The sequence below is a fragment of the Chiloscyllium punctatum genome, chromosome 11 (assembly GCF_047496795.1).
Source record: "Chiloscyllium punctatum isolate Juve2018m chromosome 11, sChiPun1.3, whole genome shotgun sequence".
Classification (NCBI taxonomy): domain Eukaryota; kingdom Metazoa; phylum Chordata; class Chondrichthyes; order Orectolobiformes; family Hemiscylliidae; genus Chiloscyllium; species Chiloscyllium punctatum.
The window spans coordinates 101,563,093-101,587,329 of NC_092749.1; the positions used below are offsets into that span (position 1 = coordinate 101,563,093).

General features: G+C 39.1%; 1 protein-coding gene across 5 annotated transcripts in view; it reads left to right on the top strand.

Moving 5' to 3' along the window:
- kiz (kizuna centrosomal protein) overlaps positions 1–24,237 on the top strand; it is a 202,420-nt gene that overhangs the window by 108,316 nt on the left and 69,867 nt on the right. For all 5 annotated transcript variants that reach the window (XM_072581417.1, XM_072581418.1, XM_072581419.1 and 2 more), the window contains 4 exons: positions 4,263–4,397; positions 7,541–7,705; positions 12,019–12,172; positions 13,861–14,023. In XM_072581417.1, the coding sequence (XP_072437518.1) occupies positions 4,263–4,397; positions 7,541–7,705; positions 12,019–12,172; positions 13,861–14,023 (617 nt within the window). The remainder of the gene's footprint in view (positions 1–4,262; positions 4,398–7,540; positions 7,706–12,018; positions 12,173–13,860; positions 14,024–24,237) is intronic.

Below are 24,237 nucleotides of genomic sequence, written 5' to 3' on the forward strand. Positions count from 1 at the left end.
AGGTGTGCAATGCAAGTTCTTCACACAAATGGTGGTGAGTACCCTGGAATGTGCTGCCAGAGGAAGAAGTGGTAGCAGACACAATAACAGCATTCAAGAAGCACCTGGATGAATACATGAATAGGAAGGGAATAGAGGGGTATGGATATAAAGACAGTTTTAGTATGGAATGGCAGAACGTGTTGATGCAGGCTTGGAGAATCAAAGTGCCTGTTTGTGTACTGTATTGTTCTTGTTCTTTAAACTTTTGACTATCATTTATTAATTTTCTAAATTGGGTAAGTTTGGGTGATAATTTGTTACATTGTATTTCGGATTTGGTGGCATGAATCTATAAAGGACATACACAACAAAATAGTTGGGCCCAGCATTCAGACTGTGTTATGATGGAAGCTATGCACTTAGCACTTTTATTATTAGCACTTTAAATAATGTTTGTAAATGTTGAGAACATTAGCCAGTAAATTTGTATTTATAACATGTTCAAACAGTATCAAATCCATATTTATAATCTTTAAACATGAGTATATAGTAGTTCTTCAGATTTTTCAGCTGCTTTTCAATTAAAAAAAAGTTTTTTAAAGTGTTTTTGCTACTAAGGGGTCAATTAGCTCAGTTGCCTGGATGGCTGGTTTACAATGTAGAGTGGTACGAACAGCATGGGTTTGATTCCTGCACAGCTATGGTTACCATGAAGGATTCTTCTTCTCAACCTCTCCCCTCACCTGACACGTGGTGACCCTCAGCTTAAATCCCTACTGGTTGTCTCTGTCAAATGAGAGAGCTGCCCAATGGTTCAGTTTACTTTTACCTTCACAACTAAGTACAGAAATCTGATCATTGGCAATTGAAAGTTTCTTCATACCAAGTGGTAGTCTCATATTTTTGTGGGTACCAGTATATAAATTGGTGTGTATGTATGCCTGTCTTGACTACACATTACAATCCATCTTCTATGTTGGCTAGACTCCACAATGGGTTGCAGATGTTTTTCTCAGGCAGACATCTCACTGAGCATTGTTTATTTTCAATTCATTCATGGGATGTGGGCATTGCTGGATGTGCCAGCATTTATTGTCTATACCTAGTTACCCTGGAGAAGGTGATATGCTACTTTCTTGAACCACTGGAGTCCATTTTGGTGTAGGTAGACCACCAATGCCGTTGGTGAGGAAATTCCAGAATTTTGACCTAGTGACACTGAAGGAATGGCAATACATTTACAAGTCATGATGATGAATAAATTGATGGGGAACTTGTAGCTTGCAGTGTCTTCACCCAGGAACATATCTTCTGGTATTTCAACATTGAGAAAGCAGCGTTTCAACATGAGTTTCTTTTAGTCAGGTAAATGCAATCAAAGTAAAATAATAACCACAGTCAGAAAGCCCAAGTCAGGAGTGTGATGGAATACTCCCCCCTTGCCTGCATGGGTGCAACCCTAACAACACTCAAGAAGCTTGACATCATCCAGGACAAAGCAACCCACTTGATTGGCACCACACCTACAAACAATCAATCCTTCCATCACCGGTGCTCAGTAGCAGCAGTTTGTACTATCTACAAGATGCACTATAGAAATTCACCAAAGATCCTTAGCACCTTCCAAACCTTCTACCACTTCCATCAAGAAGGACAAGGACAGCAGGTACCTGGGAACATCACCACCTGCAAGTTCCCCTCTAAGACACTCACCACCTTGACTTGGAAATATGCTGCCATTCCTTCACAGTCGTTGGGTCAAAATTCTGGAATTCCCTCCCTACCAGCATTGTGGGTGAACCCACAGCAAGTGGACTGCAGCGATTCAAAAAGGCAGTTCACCACCACCTTCTCAAGGGCATATGAGTAAATTATGGTGTATCATTTAGTGAATAGGCGTGCGGAATACTCCATTATCCTTTAGAAATGAGTTGATGAATATATCTTACAGGCAGTTGTGATATTGCTCATGCTACAGTTAAATAACATGTATTTTCCATCTATGGCACCTCTACTTCATTGAAGGTTCAGTTTTTATACCTGTTAGACAAGGAAGATGATTAAAATCCATGTATCTTCTCCTTTTCTTTATCCGTAGTTCACTTTTACAATAATTGCCTGTTTGACGTAAGAAATATTTCTGAGATTACTGATTAGCCTGCAAGTAACAAAGTCACAAATGACAGAATTGCAAGTGATTTGTGACAATATCATCAATATAATCACTATCGATCAAGTAGACATTGCTCATTAAAATAATTTAAGTTATTTACTGTAAACTGTTAATATTTGCAACGAGAAAGTGAGGACTTCAGATGCTGGAGATCAGATTTGAGAGTATGGTGCTGGAAAAGCACAAGTCAGGCAGCATCTGAGGAGCATAAGTTTCAGGCATAAGCCCTTCATCAGGAAATGACATTGTTGTTATACCATGTTTAAGTCCACACTTGACGGGAATGAAGTGCAGAATGCAACTATTTTAAGGGCACATGCTTATCTCTCTAGTTCTGTACAGCTAGTCAATAAATATGGTTTGTTTCCGTACAATTCTGAAGAGTACATTGTTATATGAATCATTGTTATATGAAACTATTACTGACTGGATACTTGAATGAGAAAACTGTCCTTTAGTTGCAGGCAAGTAGTTCTAGCACATCAGGTAAGTGACTCTGACCTCATGAATGAGGAAAAATAGTTGAAATGCTAACTTTTCTAGCTATAAAATGTACACTACAAAATGTATCTAGTACTTTTGATAGTATAGAGATATTAGTTTCAATGCTGCTTAAAATATATTTTTTAGATGATCTATGCACCCAGCTAGAAAAAAGCATAGTTGCTTAGATTCCATTTTCATTAATTCATTATTGTTAAAGTTAGGTAATGGCACATTTTGAGGGCTTTACAGGGCTCAATATGCATTCAGATTATTCATCGTACGTTTGCATTTTTAAACAAAAAATTCTGCCATTGAATGACCTAACCTAACTGCAGTAATGAATAGTGTTAAAAACAATGTTTAGTGCCCTTTTTCAATAAATTGTCTTTTTTTTTTACTTTTCTTTTATTACCAGCATGCTATAATTACTAAATTACACTTAAAACATTCAAAAAAGGAAGATTTTATTTGCTTGATTTTCTTTGTAAATACCTTTTGGTAAATTGGCTGTAACAATTTGGCAAATCATAGAATCCCTACAGTGTAGTAACATGCCATTTGGCCCAACACTTCAAAGGTTAATTCACCCAGACCCATTCCTCTGACTAATGCACCTAGCTTACACATCCCTGAACACTATGGGCAATTTAGCAGGGCCGGTTCACCTAACCTGCACATCTTTGGACTATTGGAGGAAACTGGAGTACCCGGAGCAAACCCATGCAGACATGGTGGAGAATGTGCAAACTCTGCACATACAGTCGCCCGAGGATGGAATCAAACCTGGGTGCCTGGTGTTGTGAGGCAGCAGTGCTAACCACTGAGCCACCATGCCACCCTCAAATGATGAAATTTAATCTTTAAAGAGCCCAAAAACACTTGAGTTTGTCTATCTTTAATGCTGGGATTTTATTTTAACCAAGAGGGTTCCTGGTAAATGAAATACTATACCAAAAAATTGATCGAGACAGAATCTATAATAATTTTTTCAGGAAAGTGGTCGAGTGTTTGAAAAATAATTTTTTGTATGGAACACAAAGAATGGGCAGAGAAATGGGGCTGGGTGGGTAATTCTTTCAATGATCTAGTGTGGGCAAAATGGCCTGAATGACTTTCTTCTTTCTTACATAATTCTACAGTTGAATAGTTGAGGGAGATTTAAAGCAGTTGTTTACCCACAAATTGAAAGGGAAAAGGAGCATTTATCTTGGTCGTCAGTTAGGAACACCAGTGGCAGAAATATTGGAATAGATAATTTATCTTGCTAACTGAGGTATGAGGATCAAAATAAAAAATATGAAAAACTGAAAGCTTCAGTCAACATTGTGTCATGTTTTACCTTTCAGACTAACAGTCACAAAGTTTGTGATTCATAACCAGCTGTTAATAAAGAGATGAATGATTTCTCAGACAATGCACTTATTTCTCAGGAACATAAAAATGTAAAGTGGTGCCCTGTTGTGCATTTTAAGAAAAATGCAGTTCTCCTCATTTTGAAGTAGTTTTAAGGTTAAGTTTTTTTTAGAATATTAGGTTACCTTTTACCACCATGTATTAATGTTTAATTACATAACATGTATAATTATAATCCTGAACACGGATTTTCCATTGTTACCTGCAGCAGCTGCCTTTCACTGGAAGGATTTTTTCACTTACTTCAAACGATAGAAGATGGTGTAAGAGAAACAGTGACTACTAATTCTCGGGTGTACCAGCCTACTACCATAAGTAACGAGAAACTGCAGGAAATCACAAGGTGATTATAGATCTGCAAAATTGTTCTTTCATTCCAGTTTTCTTTCTGGTGCTTACAAATTGTGACTGTACAAACTGTTGCATAAATTTTGTTATCTTTGTATTTTTAAAGTCATAGCATTTAACTTTTATGTGTATTAACTGGAGTTGGGAATATTTTTTAGTTTCAATTCTGTAGAAACTCTTAATATTTAGAACATGTCAGTAATCTAATAAGTTCTGTCAAAAGTTATGGAGGTGGCAATGATTATGAAACAGTTGCAAGTAGACAGTTCATCAAAAAGCATTTTTGTTTTGGTCCAAATTAAAATAAGCAAACCTTACATCAAAGACATATCAGAAATGACTTCAAGACCACTCAGACTCCTTGGCATCATGGCAGCCCACAGACCTACCAATACACTTAAACAGCAACTAATGAACCTAAAGGATCCATTAGATACCACCAGCAAAACTCACGTCATTTACAAGATATTATGTAAGAACTGTAAATAAAAAACATTACATCGGGCAAACTAGCAGGAAAGTTGCCACCAGAATATGTGAACACCAACTGGCCTCCAAAAGACACGACCCACTCTCACTAGTTTCCGTACATACTGACAAAGAAGGACACCACTTTAACTGGGACAACACACACATCCTAGGACAGACGAAACAAAGTCACGCATGAGAATTCTGAGAGACGTGGCATTCTAACCAGAACTCTATCAATAAACACATTAATTTAGATCCTATCAACCTTCCCTTGAAAAAGAGAACTGGAAATGGCATCGCCCACCTTAAGAAACCAAGACCTATAAATAGAGAGGTGGGACATTCCACCAGCAGTTCACCAGAGACTCTCACTGATGATATTACCTAGTATGGTGACGAACTGTCTGAAAACAAACCTTCAAGCTCAGCAAGCTCACTTACAGACTTATCATCAACCTGAGCTACAAACCTTCTCAAAAATCGGTAAGCAAAGTTTGTATTCTGCATTCTAAATTCGCAACTTTGTGTTTGAAGAATATGTAACTATTACACTGACTTTGACTTTACAAGAGAACTTTAAAGCCATGCATCGTGCATCTTTTTATGAAGTTTGACAGTTATAGAGAAAAACATAGACATATAAGATGTGGGGAAATTGCTTCAACCCTGTACCTTATAATGATATGGCTGTTTTCCTTGGTGGTTCAGTAAATTTCAAACTTACATAATCTGCTGAAAGAAGTTTTAGTAATACAGTAACACTGCATATTAAGGACGACCATAAGAATGCCAGACAAAAGTATTTTCATTGCATAAGAGGAGAAAGGATTATTATATTTGAAAATGTTCTGTTCAATCTCACATACACGTGGTGGAGGTTCTTTGACCTTGAGCTCTTTTTGTATGCCTTTTGCTGAGAAGATCTGAAGTTGTAACAAAGTTGAATCGCAATAAAGTTTCCTGAACGTAAAAAAAAAGAAATAGTCACTGCTCAGCCTTTTGGCTAAGATCAAGTATCTGTTCTTATCAGAACGGGTGTCGAGTTGTGAGTCATCAGAGCTATTGAAATCATTGCTGGATCGTGATTGGATGTTGGAGGAACATTGATTGAGCTGACCTGCTGTTGAATCTTCATGCTGCTGTATAGAACCCGCAGCAATCCAGTATGATCCTCTTCACGATAACGGCCCAATCAACCAGTGTGTTTTCTTCCACCTTCACAGTCACCCTGACTGTGTTCCAGCCTCACTGGCCTGGGGTGTGAGGCCATAGCTCTAGGTGGGCCCTTCCCTGAATTGGCATTAGGGTCACCTGACCAAGGACTGCAAGGAGTCCAAAAGCTGCAACAAGGGCAGGGAAGCAGGCCACATGTACAAGGATTGCCCAAGATCTGGGGCGGGGGCCTGCCGTCACTTACACTCAGATGGTCAGAGGTGGCAACGTGAGCTGTGGACCCCCAAAGATTAGAAAGGTGCCACCATCCAGCAAGGGAATTGAGACAAGAAGCACCCAGAAAGAAGGACAAGTTGGAGTGGAACAAACAGTAGCCAGCATGGAAGCACAGCAACTGACCCAACCTCCAACTGAATAGACTGAGTTAATGGAGGAGGAAGAAACCAAGGAGGTGGAGGAGTGAATACCGGTGAAATACAACAAGAAAAGGAAAATACATCAGGCGCCCAAGGCCTCACTGCAAAGTTGAAACAGACAGCTGCATGAGGTCGACACCAGCAGCTCCTCTGATGACAAAGAAGGGCAGAAGGACGGTCATCATCATAAAAAGAGGCAGAGCACTAGAGGGGAGAAGGGGAGCACCTGCCCAACCAGGAAACGATGGACCCCCAGAGGGGACTGGTAAAGCCAGCCCCTCACCTAGTGAGAATCAGAGGGTACCCACTGCACCAGAGTTCCAGGCAACTAGAAGCCTCAATCCTCTGACAGTCCCTCTGTCAGACTCAGAGCTGGACTCTGCTGACCCTGTCCTCATCCTGATGACACCAGCCCAGGGATATGGCCCCAGGGAAGAACTGGACAGCTACCTCAGCCCTGCAAGGGTTCAACAGTTCGCCCGCACCACAGGGATGCAGACAGTCCCCCCAGTGACAGGAACATTGGTGAATGGATGTCGGTCACCTTATAAACTTTAAAATGGGTATTAAAATTACCAGCATTAATGGGCATAGCGTTAAATCTGCTACAATCTAGGAATACATGCTGAGGACCGCACTAAAGCTTGGAGCAGCCACTGTCAAGGCACAGTGGGGAAAGACCACCGCGTAAGGATTTTCTGCCAACGAATAACAGGAATTCTTTCAGAAATTGGGCCCTGCTGACACCTCAGCTAAATGCCAAGAGGTTGACTGTAAATACAGAGAATGGTGAACGTCAAGGCTTAATTTGTTCTCTGTAAGTAAAGAGATCTGAATATACATGATGATTTCTTCCTATGAATGAAGTATATTTTTGCAATTTAAAGGAATCAAGAAATAGTAGCAACTAAATTGCATTACCTTGGTATTTTGCACCTAAATTGCATTAAGTCCTCAATGTTGAAAAACTAACAATTCTTATAACTTTTGTCTCAGAATTATTAGTTGCTGGCATTTGCTGTAATAATTACATTTCTGGGTTTTCAGTGTCAAGTTTAATTTTAAACTTCTTTTGCAGTACTTGTAATAAGAAAGACAGTGTGAGCAGAAAAAACCTTGATGCCTGTGGAGCAGTTGTTCTTCACCAGCTGAAGGGGTTGTCCCAGAGTACTTCAAATGGTTGTCTGCTGTCTGAAGAAATTTTGAATAAAGAGTGTGAAGCATTTGATGGAAGCAATAATAGGTAAATGGCTTCAGGAAACCAAATTTGTTTTTAAAGCTTCTTTGCTGAATGGTTTAATGACTATATTTTTTAAAATTAACTTTACGCATTTATAAACTAATATTCCTGTTTGCTTAAGTGTTTTTTATTATTAACTTTTAATGTCGCATCTGAGTTTGTAAACTCTCAGGTTTGGGTTTGATCTTTGGCTTTTTGCGTCTTTGAAAGTCTAGTAACTCCTTTTTTTATATAATGTGTTACAGTTGTCTTTTCCTTAACAAAGTCAAGGAGATTAGTGCAGAAAAATAATGCCCTTCTGAATTTGCTGATTGCTGTGTAATAGTAGAATAGGTCAATATTGTGTCAATAATCTTCAAGCTTACACTCACCAATCCGTTCTATGATTTCTTTTTTTACATGAGTTTGAAGGCATTTTTCTTTGTTTTGTCCCCTTTACATAAAGTAGTCTATTTCCAGTCCTCTGCCACCTTCCTGCTAGTAATTGTAAATGCCTCTCAAATATTCTTGCTCAGCTTTGTTTCAATTGAACCCAATCTGTACCTAGGAATTTAGATACTTTGAACTCTTATTCTGTCCAGGATTTCCTTATTGGTTGTCCTGAACACATTGATTTTGCCAATTCATTCTTTAGGGGGAGCATGTTGCTCACATTGACATTTGTAAATATTTGGAGGAAGTAAACACTGCAGCACAGAGGAACTACGAAGAGCAGAGGAAAATCACCTATACAATGTATTCAAAAACAACAGGTATCCAATGAACACAGTCCGCCGATTTCTCAGCAACAAACCCCAACAACAGACAAAACGTGTCCAGAAACTCTAGCCACTCTCCCCTACATCAAAGACATTTTAGAAATGACTGTCAGATTACTCGGACCTCTTAGCATCTTGGTAGCCCACAAATTCTCCAACATACTAAAACAGCAGCTAATGAATTTGAAAGACCCCATACAGACAACAAACAAAACTAATGTCATTTACAAAGTACCTTGCAAGAACTGTAACAAACACAGCATTGGACAAACAAGCAGAAAATTAGCCACCAGGATTCTCGAACATCAGCTAGCCACAAAAAGAGATGACCCACTCTCACTAGTATCCTTACATACAGACACCACTTCGACTGGGACAACACATCTATCCTGGTTCAAGTCAAACAGAGACACAGATGAGAATTCCGAGAAGCATGGCATTCCAACCAGAACTGTATCAACAAACATATCGACTTGGACCCCATTTACCACCCTCTGAGAAACAGAATAGGAAATAACATCACCATAGGAAATGACACCACCAACCCAAGGAAACCTAAACACATAAATAGAAAGCGAGTCACTAACACCACTGCTTCACTGGAGGCTCACTGATGAAGGTACCTAGTATGGTGATGAAACATGTGAAAATGAACCATCCAGCTCAGCGAGCAAACTTACATCCAGAGCCTCAATCTGAGCTACAAATCTTCTCAAAACTCATTAATGTTCTATACAACCACAACGTGACCTCCCAACTCCAGTACTCAATGCTCTGACCAATAAAGGACATCATACCAAATGCCATCTTTACTAACTTGTTTACCTGCAATTCCACTTTCAAGGAACTATGAACCTAAACCTCAAGATCTCTTTGTTCGGCAGTACTCCCCAGAATCTACCTTTAAATATATAAGTCCCTTTACTTGCGAATATCCACCCTCAATCAACTTTTGAAAGTTCTTGCTTAATACCATCAAAATTGGCCTTCCACCAATTTAGAACTTTAATTATTAGATCAGGCTACCTATTTCCATAACTATTTTAAAACTAATAGAATTATGATCACTGACCCCAGAGTGCTCCCTCAGTGACACCTCAATCACTTGCCTTGCCTTATTTCCCAAGAGAAGGTCAAGTTTCATTTAATTGATTGATCAAGGCATTAGTCTGAGAAATGAATCAAAGAATGCCTGTGGACTGTTTTGTTGAGTTGAAATAGGCGCAGTGTGTGTACATATTTTTTTCTGTCTGTAATTGGCAGGACCCTGTATGTTGATACCTAAATGTAACTTTCCGTGCATGCTAGCGGACCATACTTTGAACATGCATGGCAAACATAAATTAGTTGTCAGTGCAAATCCTTAGCCTGCTCGACATTTTAGGAATGTAGAAAATGGGAGCAGGAATGGCCATTCGAACCTTGATTTTGTTCTGCTGTTCATTGTAATCAAGGGTTAATTATTCAGAGCTCAATCTCTGCTTTCTTTGATCCCTTTAGCTATAAGCAATATATCTAACTTCTTCTTGAAAGCAGTCAATGTTTATCTGCAACTGCTATCTGGGGCAGACAATTCCACAGGCATTCCATGCTCTGCGTGAAGAAACTTCTCTGTTTAGCAAATAATGAAATCTAATGTTGCGCAATATGTTATGAAATTTGCGAACACAAGCTAGTTTACAATGTTCAGTGCCTTGCTAGTTGTAAACAACTGATGAGAAATGCTTCTTTGGTACAATAAGACCATAGGAAATAGGAGTGGAAATAAGACCATTCGACCCATCGAGTCCACTCCGCCACTCAATCATGGCTCATGCCACTTACCTGCACTCTCCCCATATCCCTTAATTCTTTGTGATATAAAAAATTTATCAATCTCTGCCTTGAAGACATTTAACATCCCAGCCTCCACTGCGCTTCGTGGCAACGAATTCCAGAGGCCCACTGCTCTCTGGCTGAAGAAATGTCTCCTCATTTCCATTCTAAATTGGACCTCTCTAATTCTAAGGCTGTGCCCACGGGTCCTAGTATCCCTGCCTTTTGGAAAGACTTTCCCAGCGTTCACCCTTTCTAAGCCATAAATTATCTTCTAAGTTTCTATTAGATCTCCCCTCAATCTTCTAAACTCTAATGAATACAATCCCAGGATCCTCAGCCGTTCATCGTATGTTAGACATACCATTCCACGGATCATCGTGTGAACCTCTGTTGGACACATTCCAGTGCCAGTATGTCCTTCCTGAGGTGTGGGCCCAAAACTGGATGCAGTCTTCCACATGGGGTCTAACCAGAGCTTTATAAAGTCTGTAGCACATCACTGCTTTTACATTCCAACCCTCTTGAGATAAATGACAGCATTACTTTTGCTTTCTTAACCACGGACTCAAATGCTTGTCTTTGGAACTTACAGCCACACTGAAATTCAATCACCACATTCCTCATATGTATGATGGGCAGAACATCTTGTTGGCTTCGTAGTAACATTCTGTCGGTGGCAAACACCACTTGTGTTGCTCCTGAATAGTAATTCTTTGCACGCTCTGGATTATTTAGCAAATGGCTGTCCACTCACAGAATTTCATCCAATGTTGGACACTATTGTGCCTTTTGTTAAGCATGGACTGGTTGGATAAAGTCAATACCTTGCTTGTTGCAGGCAGCTGAAAGGATGTATTGTTTTGCAGAAGTTTTCCAATTGCTTTGATTGTGCCTTCATTGCTTTCAGACTCCTAAGCCAATCCCTGTTGATTGGAAAGTAAGGAAAGTAAGAGCACAAATGATTCAATATAGTTCAGTTATTTTTGGCTTTGGATCCTGTTGGGTTTATATTCATTATGCCTCTGCAGCACTATGCCTTCCTTTCCAATACAATGCCTGAGCTGTTCGCAAATGCCAGATCAAAATGAGTACTGCTTCTAATTTCCTGAAGGGTGTCATATGCTAAAGGTTTTGCCTCTGATTTTATACTACTTCAATTTTCCCCAACTTGTATTTGAAAGTAGTTACCCATTAAAACAATTTCTTTGCTATTATCACATATTCTTATCTCTATCTGGAGCAAGTTGTTCTGTTATGCTGACTCAGAATGAAATACTGAGTGTTCACCTGCATTTGGGATGTTTAGCCAGTTCAGTTCATTTGCTGTTTTTCCCCTCCTTTGTAATCAAGCTATTTCCCAATTGTCTCTGGTATGTATAACTTGAGCACTGTCTTTGCTGTTCACTACTTTTCCCTTGTGGATTTTTTCCTCCCTTTTTGTATCCATTTTCATCCTCTGAATTTTTACCACAACAGCCTGATAACTTATCATTATGGTTTGTGAATTTCATCTTACTTTACATTTGTCTCCTTCCAAGCCTGCCAATAGCTGTCTATCCTTGCATATTAGTGTCCATAAACATCTGTTATCTGTGCTGTATCCAGCAATCTAATCTTGAAACCTGTTTCTTCCCTCCCCAGCCAAATTCCCACAAGCATTCCTTCCCCATCCCTTACATTACACTAATTTGTTTCTTAGCTGTTTAGAATTTGAGTGCTTCAACTTTTCTGTTACTGCAGATTGTTAGATTTGCCTGCTGACTCTACCACATTGTGGGACCGCTGGTACTTGCACGTTCTTTCTATGTTGGAACATCAGGTGCTGACCACAGATGAGGCTGCAGAAATATTTGGACCTTTATTGGTTGCAGAAAGCAGTAACAACTCCCAAAAGGTACAGGTATCATTGTGATTCACTCAAAAACATACTATGTGAAAAACTTGTGTGTATGCCAATGTCTTAAATTCTGTGAATACAAGTTGTTGCTACACTTTTTGCATGGATATTTCATACCAACCTAAATGAATAATTGGAATTTATTGCTGACAGTAGTCCCATTAGGACGGCACATTGCTTTAGCAATTCGCCGAAATGACTGGATGATTTTCTTGCAGTTTGGTGGCATTTAAGCAGGTCTTGGTTATATGCATTTTTGATATTCTGTAAGTTGACAAAATAGATATGTTCTATGTTCTATGTTCTATGTTCTATAATGTCCAGCCCTGCTAGGCAACTAGAAAAAATATAACTATCAGTTACAACTCTAGAGTAACAGAAGGACTGTATGCACCTGAACTTATTACTGTTCTGCTTTAAAACAAAATTAAAGGGATATGTTCCTTAACCTAACAATTAATAAACTAATGAAATAATTTAGATTACAAATATTTATATGCTTTTGTCGTTAGCCTGCTAAACAATCCTATTGACTACATTATGAATGCAGGTGCATGAACTGAATTCAGTCTTGTTTATCACCCAGTGTTTTCAGCTTGATCCCAATTCATAACTAGAACTCTTTAGGGTACTTACAGCACAATTTGCCATCCCACTCTTTTCTAGATGGTAGGTGTTCCTGCAGAAAACAATCTTTAGAAATCACTGAACTCTCAAGAATAGCCCATTTTACACTAATTACATTGTTAATCATCGCTGTCTAAGGATATGGGTAAGCTATGCAGGATTGAGGTGAGGAGAAATACCTTCACCCAGAAGGTGGTGCCTGTGGAATTCTCTGCCACAAAAAATGGTTGAGACCAAGGCATTGAATGTTTCCAAGAAAGAGGTGGATAGGAAAGTGGGAATTGGGTACAAAGTTGGATTGTCAACCACGTTCATATTGAATGGAGAAATAGACATAAAGTAGAGAATAGTCTTCTCCTTTTCCAATTTTCCATGTAAAAGTGCCTCTCTACTTAAGATACAAAATTCTGAATGATGATGTATTACAAATCGTTATCACAATATAATTATTTTTCAAAGTTAATTTATGATATTTTAGCTTTTGATGTGTATGCCCCAAGCTTCATTTCATTCTCTGTAAAATTTGAGAAGTGAAGAGAATTGAGCATTTTATTTTGTGGTTTTTGTAAAAATTCTTTGATGTGATTGACTACTTACCCTGCTTTACAATACAGCTGAATCTTCTATGACATGATGGTTGTGTTCTTGTGCAACCCCGCATTATAGAAAAATCGTGCTTTAGAAACAGCACTTAAAGTGTTGGCGATGTAATCGTGTTACAGCCAACACATGTTTTAAACAGTGTCCCCAATTCATCAATCGTGTTGTAGTGAGTATGTGTTAATGCAATGTATGTTATAGCAGAACAACCTGTACTAGACATCCCCTTGATTTTTGCATCATTCAAACTAACATTGGGAATGTTGAAACCCATGCCAAAGATCTTTGTGGGCAATTGCTTCAAAGTCAGCACATGGGTTTTTCAACAATTAATAGTAGTTACATGAAGATTTTAGGATAATAGTTATTAATTGATGTCAAAATAGTTACATTTTCCTAATTGTTCTGAGACTATGTAGCACTTTCTTTTTCTCTTATCAATTTTAATTGCTAATCAGGCAACCGCATTATTGAAGAAGATCCTTCCAAAAGACATTGAAAAACAGTCTTTTCCAAGCGATGACTCATCTTGCAGCTTACCATCCAGTTTCAATGATGACTTAGAAATTAAACCAGGAGTTCCTGTGCCGAGCTTTGACCTAAGTATTACCAAACAGCAAGGTAGGTTTGGTGTAGAAGCTATCAACTGAGTGAGTACAGTGTTTAAAAAAATGCAATGTTTAGAAGAATAATATTATAAGTGTAAACATCTAAGGTAACTTCTGTGCTACTAAAGCAATGGTGGTATTGCCTATTCCCATTCTTCTTTATACACTGCAAGGTAGTAGACATGCTGTTTCTGGGATACCCCTTGTGTACCTTTGACAGCGTGTGCTGGGAGGATCACATGTAAGTTGGGACCTTGGTATGGCTACTTCTGTTCAATAGCCAAAGTATCTGTGTTTGTCCTTTTGGGTCATAATTGCTGTCCACTTTAAATAGTCCCATAGTCATGGGGGAAGGCATGATGAGCCTGAGGACTTTTTATTATCAGTTTCTATTATGAGACTTTTTGCAATTTTGATCCTCAAAGAGAGCTGTCTTAAAGTTGGCACATGTTCTAAGCATACTATCCAACCGATAGCAGTTGTGAGGCCCACCTAGGAATTTAACTCTGTAATGAACCCTGGACTGAGATAACTGGCCTCCAACAATCTCAACTATTGTTCTTTGTGGAGGGATTACTCTAACCATGGAAGAGTTTTCACTGTTTAATTAGGTTTTTTTTAAAAAACTAGATATGGTTAAATGTTGTCTTAATATCGAGGTTAATCACTCTTCACTTCTTGTGTTCATATTTAGACCAAAGTTCTAGTGAACCAAATGGCGCTTGATGAGTCCAATCTGAGCATCATTGACCTGGTGATAGTAAGAAAAACATTGCAGGAACAACTGAGCTATGTTTGCCTTCAGCACATTCTGTTTCTGTGCCGAGGCTTCAAATGAATCATTTGTTCACTTTTATTTCTGTTCTTGTAATCAATCGATACACTTAGTCACTTGTGCGGTCAGATCGTGGGGAAATTAAGGGTCAGTTGCATTCGTCACGCATCTGTTAGACTGGGCCAGGGGAGCCTGCCTCCTGCTCCATATGAGGTCAATGAAGCAGTTTGGATTTTACAAAAATCTGGCACAGTTTACTGGTGCCGGCTCTCAACTTCAAGTTTTTTAAAATGAAATTTAAATTCTCAAGCTGCCATTGTTGATTTTGAGCACAAATTCAGTACATTTTAAGATCAGGCCTTTGGATGACTGGACTCACAAAGAAACATACAGAACTGAACTTAGAACCATCAAGGTTACTCATATCTCTTGCACTAACTTTGTCAATAATGAAAAAAATTCTGTAATTAAAAAAAAGATATAAGCTATAAAAATGCAGAGATATTAGTTCATTAGTGCATATGAGAACAGTCTAGGAAAAATTGACACGACAGGCATAGTAATCAAAGTAATTATGAAATGATTTTGTTCGTATTTAAGTAGCTTAAGAGCTTAAACGTTGCTTAAAGGAGAGAAGAAATTGAAGGTTTTCATCATACAGTCATCAGGTCTAGGCCACGAGGGAGATCTTATTGACAATCTCGTATTTAGATCCTCAGGCATTTACAAACTGTGAAGCTTGATGCTGTAATAAGATTCATCAAAATTATTCTGTGTGATAATGACTATCTGACCAAATCATCAGCCCTTGTATATCAAGAAGATTCATGAAAGGACAATGTCCACTATTTATCATCCTGAATAATGCCCAGTCTACCTCAGATTACCCTGGATGGAGAAGATTGTTCAGCTTTTGAAACTAACTGTCTCATGCTGATACTTGCTAGTAAACTCTTGAGTGATTTTCTTCTCTAATCGGATGCTGTTATCAAGTCAGAAAGGTATTTTCGACCACACGAATGACAAGCCCTTTATCAGGAATGTTGTGGGAGAAAAGGGGCTGAGATATAAATAGGAGGGTGGGGTGAAGTAGCTGGGAAGGCAACAGATAGATTCAGGTGGGGGGTGTTTGGTGATAGATTGGAGGGGAGGGTGGAGCGGGTAGGTGGGAAGGAAAATGGACAGGTAGGACAGTTCAAGAGGGCGGTGCCGAGTTGGAAGGTTTGATCTGGGATGAGGTGGGCAAGGGGAGATGAGGAAACTGGTGAAGTTGACGTTGATGCTATGTGGTTGAAGGGTCCCAAGGCGGAAGATGAGGCATTTTTTCTCCAGGTGTCAAGTGGCTTGGATTGGCAGTGGAGGCAGCCCAGGACTTTGCATGCTCTTGGCAGAGTGGGTAGGGAAGTTAAAGTGGTCGGCTACAGGGCAGTGAAGCTGTTTGGTGCATGTATCCCAGAGATGTTCCCTGAAATGTTCTGCGGGTTGGGGTCCTGTCTCCCCAATATAGAGCAGACCACATCAAGAGCAACGTAAACAGTTCATGAGGTGTTTGGATGTGCAGGAAAATCTCTGCTGGTTGTGGAAGGAACCTCTGGGGCCTTGGACGGAGGTGAGGGGAGAGGTGTAGGCGCAGGATTTATACCTCTTGTGGCGGCAAGAGAAGGTGCCAAGGGGGAGGAGGGGCATGGACTTAACATGGGACTTGCGGAGGAAATGGTCTCTGTGGAATGCTGTTAGGGTGAGGATGATATATCTGTGGTGGCTGGGTCTGATTGTTGTTGGTAGAAATGGCGGAGGATAATGTGCTGTATCTGGAGATTAGTGGGTTGGAAAATGAGGACCAGAGGGTTCTATCCCTGTTGCATTTAGAGAGATGTGCAGAGGTGCAGGAGGTGGATCAGATATGCTGGAGGGCATTGTTGATCACCTGGGAGGGGAAATTGCAGCCTCTGAAATAGGAAGCTATCTGTGATGTCCTGAAGTGGAATTGCTCCTCCTGGGAGCAGATATGGTGGAGGTGTGAGAATTGGGACTAAGGGATAATGTTTTACAAGCGGCGGGGTGAGAGGAGAAGTAGTCCAGGTAGCAATGGGCATCGGTGGGTTTGAAGTAGACGTCCATGTTGAGTTGGTCACCGGAGATGGAGACAGAGAAGTCCAGGGAGGGGAGGGAGGTGTCTGAGATGGTCCAGGTGAACTTGAGGTCAGGGTGGAAGGTGTTCGTGAAGTTGATGAACTATTCAACCCCACCCTCCTATTTATCTCTTAGCTCCCCCCTACTCCCATTCCTGATGAAGGGCTTATGCCTGAAACGTCAGTTCTCGGATGCTGCCTGACCTGTAGTACTTTTCCAGCACCACACCTTTTGACTCTTATTTCGAGCATCTGCAGTTCTCACTTTCTCCTGGTTTCTTTTTAGTCCAGGTTATTAAAGAGTAAAGAACTGAGGCAGGTCAGTGTAGTTATTGATATGATCTAACTGAATAAGAAAACAGACTTCAAAAGCTGAAGGATTGCTTCTGTTCCTGTGCTGGAAATAAAACACATTTGTTGACTAATCATAGCATCTAATCTGTGTCCATAGTTCCAGGCCTAATGTGACATCAACAATGTGGGTGGAGAGAGCTTTAAACTTTATTGATCCAATTCCACCAAAGCATGTTTGCAGTGTTTCAAATTAATCATATACTCTATTCCAAAATGATGGCCCTGATTTTGCAGTTGTACTGATGTCAAACCTATCTCTAGGTTTTGTTATTGCCCTGGGAAGCCAACAACAACTTATGTCTGAACATGTTAAGTGTGTAAATCCAGGAATTGCCTTGTGATCCCATTGATTTATTGCTTAAATTTAACTTTGGGAAAGTTGCTGCAAAAGTTGCTAGACATCTGAGCAGCATTCGTTAATGTCAGTAACAAGAGCTGTTGGTTTTACCTCTGACATACATAAGCTGAGCTTATTTTAAAAAATAAATTCAACTGATTTAACTTTGAATGAACAATTGTTAACGCCTTGATGTAGCTCCATAGGAAAACTGTTCCATAGATTGATCACTTTCTTGCTAAAATATTTTCTGCAAATTAGCTTTGAATTTATTCCCTGTCAAGTGAGATCATATTCTCCGCTTTTATTGTTCAGTATATAGTGGAATAGCTTGTCATGGTCTGTATTAACTCGCATGTGGTGCTATACATAATTTCAGCCTCCTTGTGGTAGAGAGAAGTTGAACTATTGACATTCTTATTCTGCTCACCTAAAATTCAAGCTGCAGTCTAAATATCTATGCTGTGCGAAGTATATGAGTGGCATGGTGGCTCAGTGGTTAGCACTGCTGCCTCACAGCGCCAGGGATCCAGGTTCGATTCCAATCTTGGGTGAACTATGTGTGTGGAGTTTGCACATTCTCCCTGCGTCTGCGTGGGTTTTCTCCGGGTGCTCCTGTTTCCTCCCACAGTCCAAAGATGTGCAGGTCAGATGAATTGGCCATGCTAAATTGCCCATAGTGTTAAATGGATTAGTCAGAGGGAAATGGCTCTGGGTGGTTTATTCTTTGGAGGATTGGTGTTGACTTGTTGGGCCGAAGGGCCTGTTTCCACACTGTAGGGAGTCTAATCCATATAATATGCATATAATGTATCCCTGTATGATGTCAGCAATGAACAAGCACAACTAAATAGAAGGAAAGAGACACCATTTTAGTAGTTACTCTTTAAGTTTCTTGGCTAATATTTTCCTGCAAAATGATCGAATCCAGATTTGAACTTTATATTCATATTATACAGCGTCTGTACAATTTGAGAAGAGGAGACTATTGTCTGGGGATTATTGTCAGTTGTTCTATCTTGAAATGAAATGTATGTGAACAGTTTTGACAAACTTGAGATAAAATAATAGGATTATTCATTATCACACGTTTATTCAGTATTTTTAAAGTAGAGTTGGAGAAAAGTCTATTATTTAGTCATGATCCCAAGTTTAGAAGCTGAGCAACAGTGATCATAAGAAATATAGTTTAAAAGGTAATAGCAGGATTAAGTAATGTGAAAGAGGTTGAAAATTTGTAAGTGACACTGATACACCTCCAAAACATCTAATATTGATGCACTCAAACTATGTAGAGTCAGGAAAGGTTCAAAAATAATTGTATGGATCCTCATGCCATTTGGAGTTATCTTGCTGTTTACCCCTAAGCATTGTACTCTGTGGAGCAAGTTGACAGATCAAGAGTAGCAGAAGTGTGGTTGTGGGAATGGGATATGAACTGTGACAGCAGGATTCTACTAAATGTTTCTGTCCCTGTCCCTCTTAAAAAGGGACAAAGTGTTAAGTCATCTGCCATTTGTTCTCATCTGCCATTTACTGCTCCAATTTTTCCAGCTCTTAACCATATTGTACCTCTTCAGTGCAATCAATGGACTTGGAACTTTTGCAGTTAAATTTTAGTTTGATTTTATATACACAGTTACTGTGCTGTGTAATCACATTTTCAGCTCATCCCAAAATTCCCCAATTAGATATCCCCACTCTGTTCCTGGTTCACTTCACTACAAGTCAACACTGCTGCAGATTGTTCAGATTTACAGGAAAATCTAATATTATTAATCTACTAAATTCATGCCTGTCTTGTACAGGACTTTTGGGAGGCATATTATTTGAGGAATTTTCTTTTTTTTTCTGGCAAAATAATTCAGCCACACTGCTTGAAAGTGCATTCTGCTGAACTATTAAACTACAAGAAAAAGTAAATAAATATGATTATGATCCAAAGATCTTCAGAAACACAGATTTCACCTCGATTTGCTCAATTTTTTCATGATACTTTGACCACTACTGAAGAGCTGTAATAATCATAACAGCTAGAATGAACAGATATCCTCTTGTCCTTCAACGTGCATTTTGTTTGTAAAATTGTTAAAGGCATTATTTAATTTCAGCTAAATAAATGTTTTTAAGATTATTTTACTGGTGATTTTCATAAGGTCTGAGGATGTGATTACAAAGACATGCAAAAATATTAAAACGTATTCTCAGATTCATTGTTAGATACTGTACAAAGTGAATCTCTCTAATCAATGTAAGTTTCTTCCAGTGGGCCTAAATTTAGGTTGCTGTAATAAAACACCTGAATATGACAGATTTTGAAGCATTTGAGGGCTGTGGATGAAATACAATGATAGTAGTTAATGAAATTTGGATCATACTTGAATGTAATTACATTTACATTTGTTAATTTCTTGTAAAAACAATATTTCACTCATGAAGAATATGAGAAAACATGTTAACTTAATAAGGATAATTGGATGGATATAACAATGTGGACCTGTCAGTATCTGAAAGACAGTGGAACCGTGCAAATGAATCAGGTCCCCACTGTTAGTTCCAATCAGTTTTAAAAGAAAGGCATTATAATGTTATGTCTTCACAAGATTTTAGATGTAATTAACATTCTACTAATGCAGGAAAATGCTTCATATAATGCTTCTGATTTTCTAATTTGTTTTCATGCTTCAAGCACAGCCAGTACAATTAGTTTTAAATGTTTGAGCATATATCAAACATCCAAGTAAAGGGTCCTTTTACAAGTTATATTTTGGCTGTTTTATATTTAATCTCATTTTGAGGTCATTATACAATTTAGTTCATTCAACCAGTGCCAGATGTAATGGTGTGGCATTTTTTGTGCGTTACGATGAATCCTTGTTTTAATTTGTGATATTAATTATATAGACTATATGGTTTGTGAAAACTCCTTAATTTGCTCTCATTAAGTTTGGAGAGCAGAAGGATGTGCAATGAACAAACCTTCTAACAGCAATATTTTTGTTTATTTATTATCTGTGAAATTTTTACAACACACATCTGTAACATAGAAGATGACTGCTAATAGCTCTTTTAAGTATCGTGCTAATTGTGCACTGCAGCTGCTTGGTATTAGAATCTCCTCTTCTGATTGTAAATTTGAAACAGTTTTGCTTTAGAACTAGGTGAAAAGAAAAAAAATTAGTTGAAAGTTGGAAATTCACAGCTACTTGAGCAGTGGTAGAAAAAGAAAATTAGAAACATAAATTAGAAAATTATTCATGAATTATTTCAGTAATCAACTAATTTGTGTTTAAGGATCAAGTGCTTGTGTATTCTCATCTCTCAATATCAAGGAATTGTTGGTTAAAAGAGAAAATATGCTTGTGATTTCTTTTCCAATTAAATGCTTTGTATTATAGAGTCATCGAGGTCTACAGCATAGAAAAAGGCCATTTGGCCTATAGAGTCTATGCTGGTCAAAAACAACCACTTAACTATCCTAATCCCATTTTCCAGCTCCTGGACCAAAGCCTTAAATGCTTTTGTATCACAAATGTGCATCTAAATGCTATGTAAATGTTCGGAGGGTTTTTGTGTCTATCACCCTTTCAGGCAGTGTGTTGAAGATTTCCACCACCTTCTGGATGCAAATATTTCTCCTCACGTCCTCTCTAAACTTCTTGACCCATACCTTAATTCTATGCCTCCTTGTTATTGATTGCACCACCAAGGGGAATTGTTCCTCTTGATCTATCCTGTCTGTACATATCAATCATGTCCCTTCTCAATCTCCTTTGCTCTGAGGAAAACAGCTTCAGTCTGTCCAATCTCACTTGGTAACTACATTATCCAGCCCAGACAACATCCTGTTAAATGCCCTCTGCACCCTCTCCAGCACAATCACACTCCTCCTGTAATGTTCCTGTGGTTTCAGCATTGCCTCCCTGCACTTAAACTCTCTGCGTCAGTTGATAAAAATGAGTATCCCACATAATTCCTCATCACCTTATCTCCTTGCTTAATTCATTCATGGAATGTGGATGTTGCTGGTTAGGCCAGCATTTGTTACACATCCATAAACTATCTGTCCTGCTACCTTAAAGGACTGATGGACATACACACCTTGGTGCTTCCCAGAGTCCATCATGACTAAATCTTGAATCCTCTAGAATGCTTTAACTGTTCAATCTTCATTGTCATCATTCACACTTGTTACACAAAGGATTCATTGAGACTACCCTGAGCTGCTGCATCACTGCCTTACTTGGGAATTGTACTGTCTCGGATCATAAGACCCTACAATGGATAGTGAGGACAACTGAGAAGATCATCGGGGTCTCTCTTCCCTCCAGTACAGACATTTACATCACATGCTGCAACCCAAAGGCTAACAGCATTGTGGACGACCCCACACATCCTTCATTCAAATTTTTTCTCCCTCCTGCCATCTGGCAGAAGATAACGGAGTATTGACTGTCTCACGGCCAGACTGTGCAATGGTTTATTCCCTCAAGCCATCAGGCTCCTTAACACTGTATGATCATGCTGTATTCCATTTGCAGTTTTCAGACAACTTTTTGAATTGCTGCTGAAATAATGTTTTATTAATGATCATTGTTACATTGTTATTTGTCCACCACTGTGCTGATTGTCTTGTCAGGACTGACTGTGCTGTGCAAAACCTTGCATGTTTTGCATTTTTCTATGCACTTTATGCTGCCCTGTGTCTGACTGCGTTCTCATGTAGTCTGTGTGTTTATGTAGTACCTTGGTCCTGGAGGAATGCTGTCTCATTTTTATTATACCAGCTGCATGTGGTAGAAATGACAAATAAAGTTAAACTACTCTACTTTCAGGTCAACATTTGACATTAAAACAACCTTAGTTAGTGTTTATAGTTCAAATCTTGTATGTAAACGGTTGCCAGTGAGAATGCAGGTCCAGACTCTGACCACAAGATGACATTGTAGAGTAACATTTCTGAAGTTTTCCTCTGAGTTCATTCCAATTTTCAGCTGTTTGTCCAGCTGAGTAGGGTATTTCCCTGATAGAATCTTCAGTCAGAAGGATGATATTTCATTCTGGGCTATTGAAGTCCACTACAAAGTTAATTATGGGCTGAATTGACAAGGTCTGCTTTTGGTTGTGGAAGTGGCTTTTTTTTTAATATGAATTTTTACCAAAGCAAATGAAATAGAGCAGGATTCGCCAGCTTGGTGCCTCAAACTTGCTAATCAGCTCTCATCTTTTGTGCCAGCTCATCAGCTAACTTGCCGATATTTCAAAAATCTATCAACCCTCTTTTTATTAAATAAAATCATTGATCCCTCAGATAGAGAATTCTAGGCATTTGCTGCACTTCTGGAGAAGAAATTTCTTTGTGTCTTAGTTTTACTTGAATTTCTCTTTATTTTGTAACTATGAACTACACCTATGCTTAACACTTACGTTTTGAACATGTTGGTGTTTTGTTCTGTAAATACTGTAGAATTATAGGCAGTGGCTCAGTGGTTAGCACTGCTGCCTCACAGCGCCAAGGACCCGGGTTCAATTCCAGCCTCGGGTGACTGTGTGGAGTTTGCACATTCTCCCAGTGTCTGCGTGGGTTTCCTTCGGGTACTCCGGTTTCCTCCCACAATCCAAAGATATGCAGGTCAGGTGAATTGGCCATGCTAAATTGCCCATAGTGATAGGTGCATGAGTAGGGAGTAGGGGAATGGACCTGGGTTGGTGACTCTTCAGAGGGTCTGTGTGGACTTGTTGGGCTGAAGGGCCTGTTTCCACACTGTAGGGAATCTAATCTAATCTAACCAAACATATTATATTTCCAAATAATATTTGGTCAAAACAGTCAGAATGTGTCAGTTTATAAAAGTTTAATTGCTTCATCTCATTTGTAACTGTAAAGCTTAAAGTTGAGGAAAAACACCGTCAAGTAATTGGAAAGGTCAACCACGGCCTGCTGCTCATAACATTGTGACTGGTTTCCCTGTTTTGTTATCTCACCATGTCAATGTGCAGCATTGACTAATGGCACATCTTCACCCAGGTCTTATAAACTGCTGACTGACAAAGCTTCATTGAATATGAGGAGTTGGGAAAATAGCTGGTGAGGCACAAGAGCCTCCTGTAGAATATCTAAGCATTTGCTTATTGTAATTCTTTTGTTTGTTCCATCCAAAATTATTTTCCTGATTTAAATCCAAAGTTTGCTCGCTATCAACACGGTGTTAGAAAATAAATACTTATTCGCCTGAGACTGAGCTTGTCAACTCAAAGTCGACCAAAAAGCCACATGAACTACATTTTTATATTCTCCAACGTGACCTATTTGGTTCCTGCAGCAAGTTAAATTCTTGAATACAAATAAGAGACAAAAGATGCAGGAAGCTGCCATGCCAGGTCTCTTGCTTTTTTTGTCTTTCTGGTATTTTCATGGTTTTCTCACTGATGGGAGAGAATGCTTGAGCTTGAAACGGGTGGAACTATTCCAATTCTCTGCAACCAAGCTGAGATGAAGTGATCAAACCCCTGCCTTACTTTCCTCACTCCCCACTGGCTAGAAGAACTGGATTTTAGATCGTCTGGTCAGCCAGAAGAATTGGCACCATGACATTGTGAAAGCCAGAATTAGTAAACATTCCCCTTTT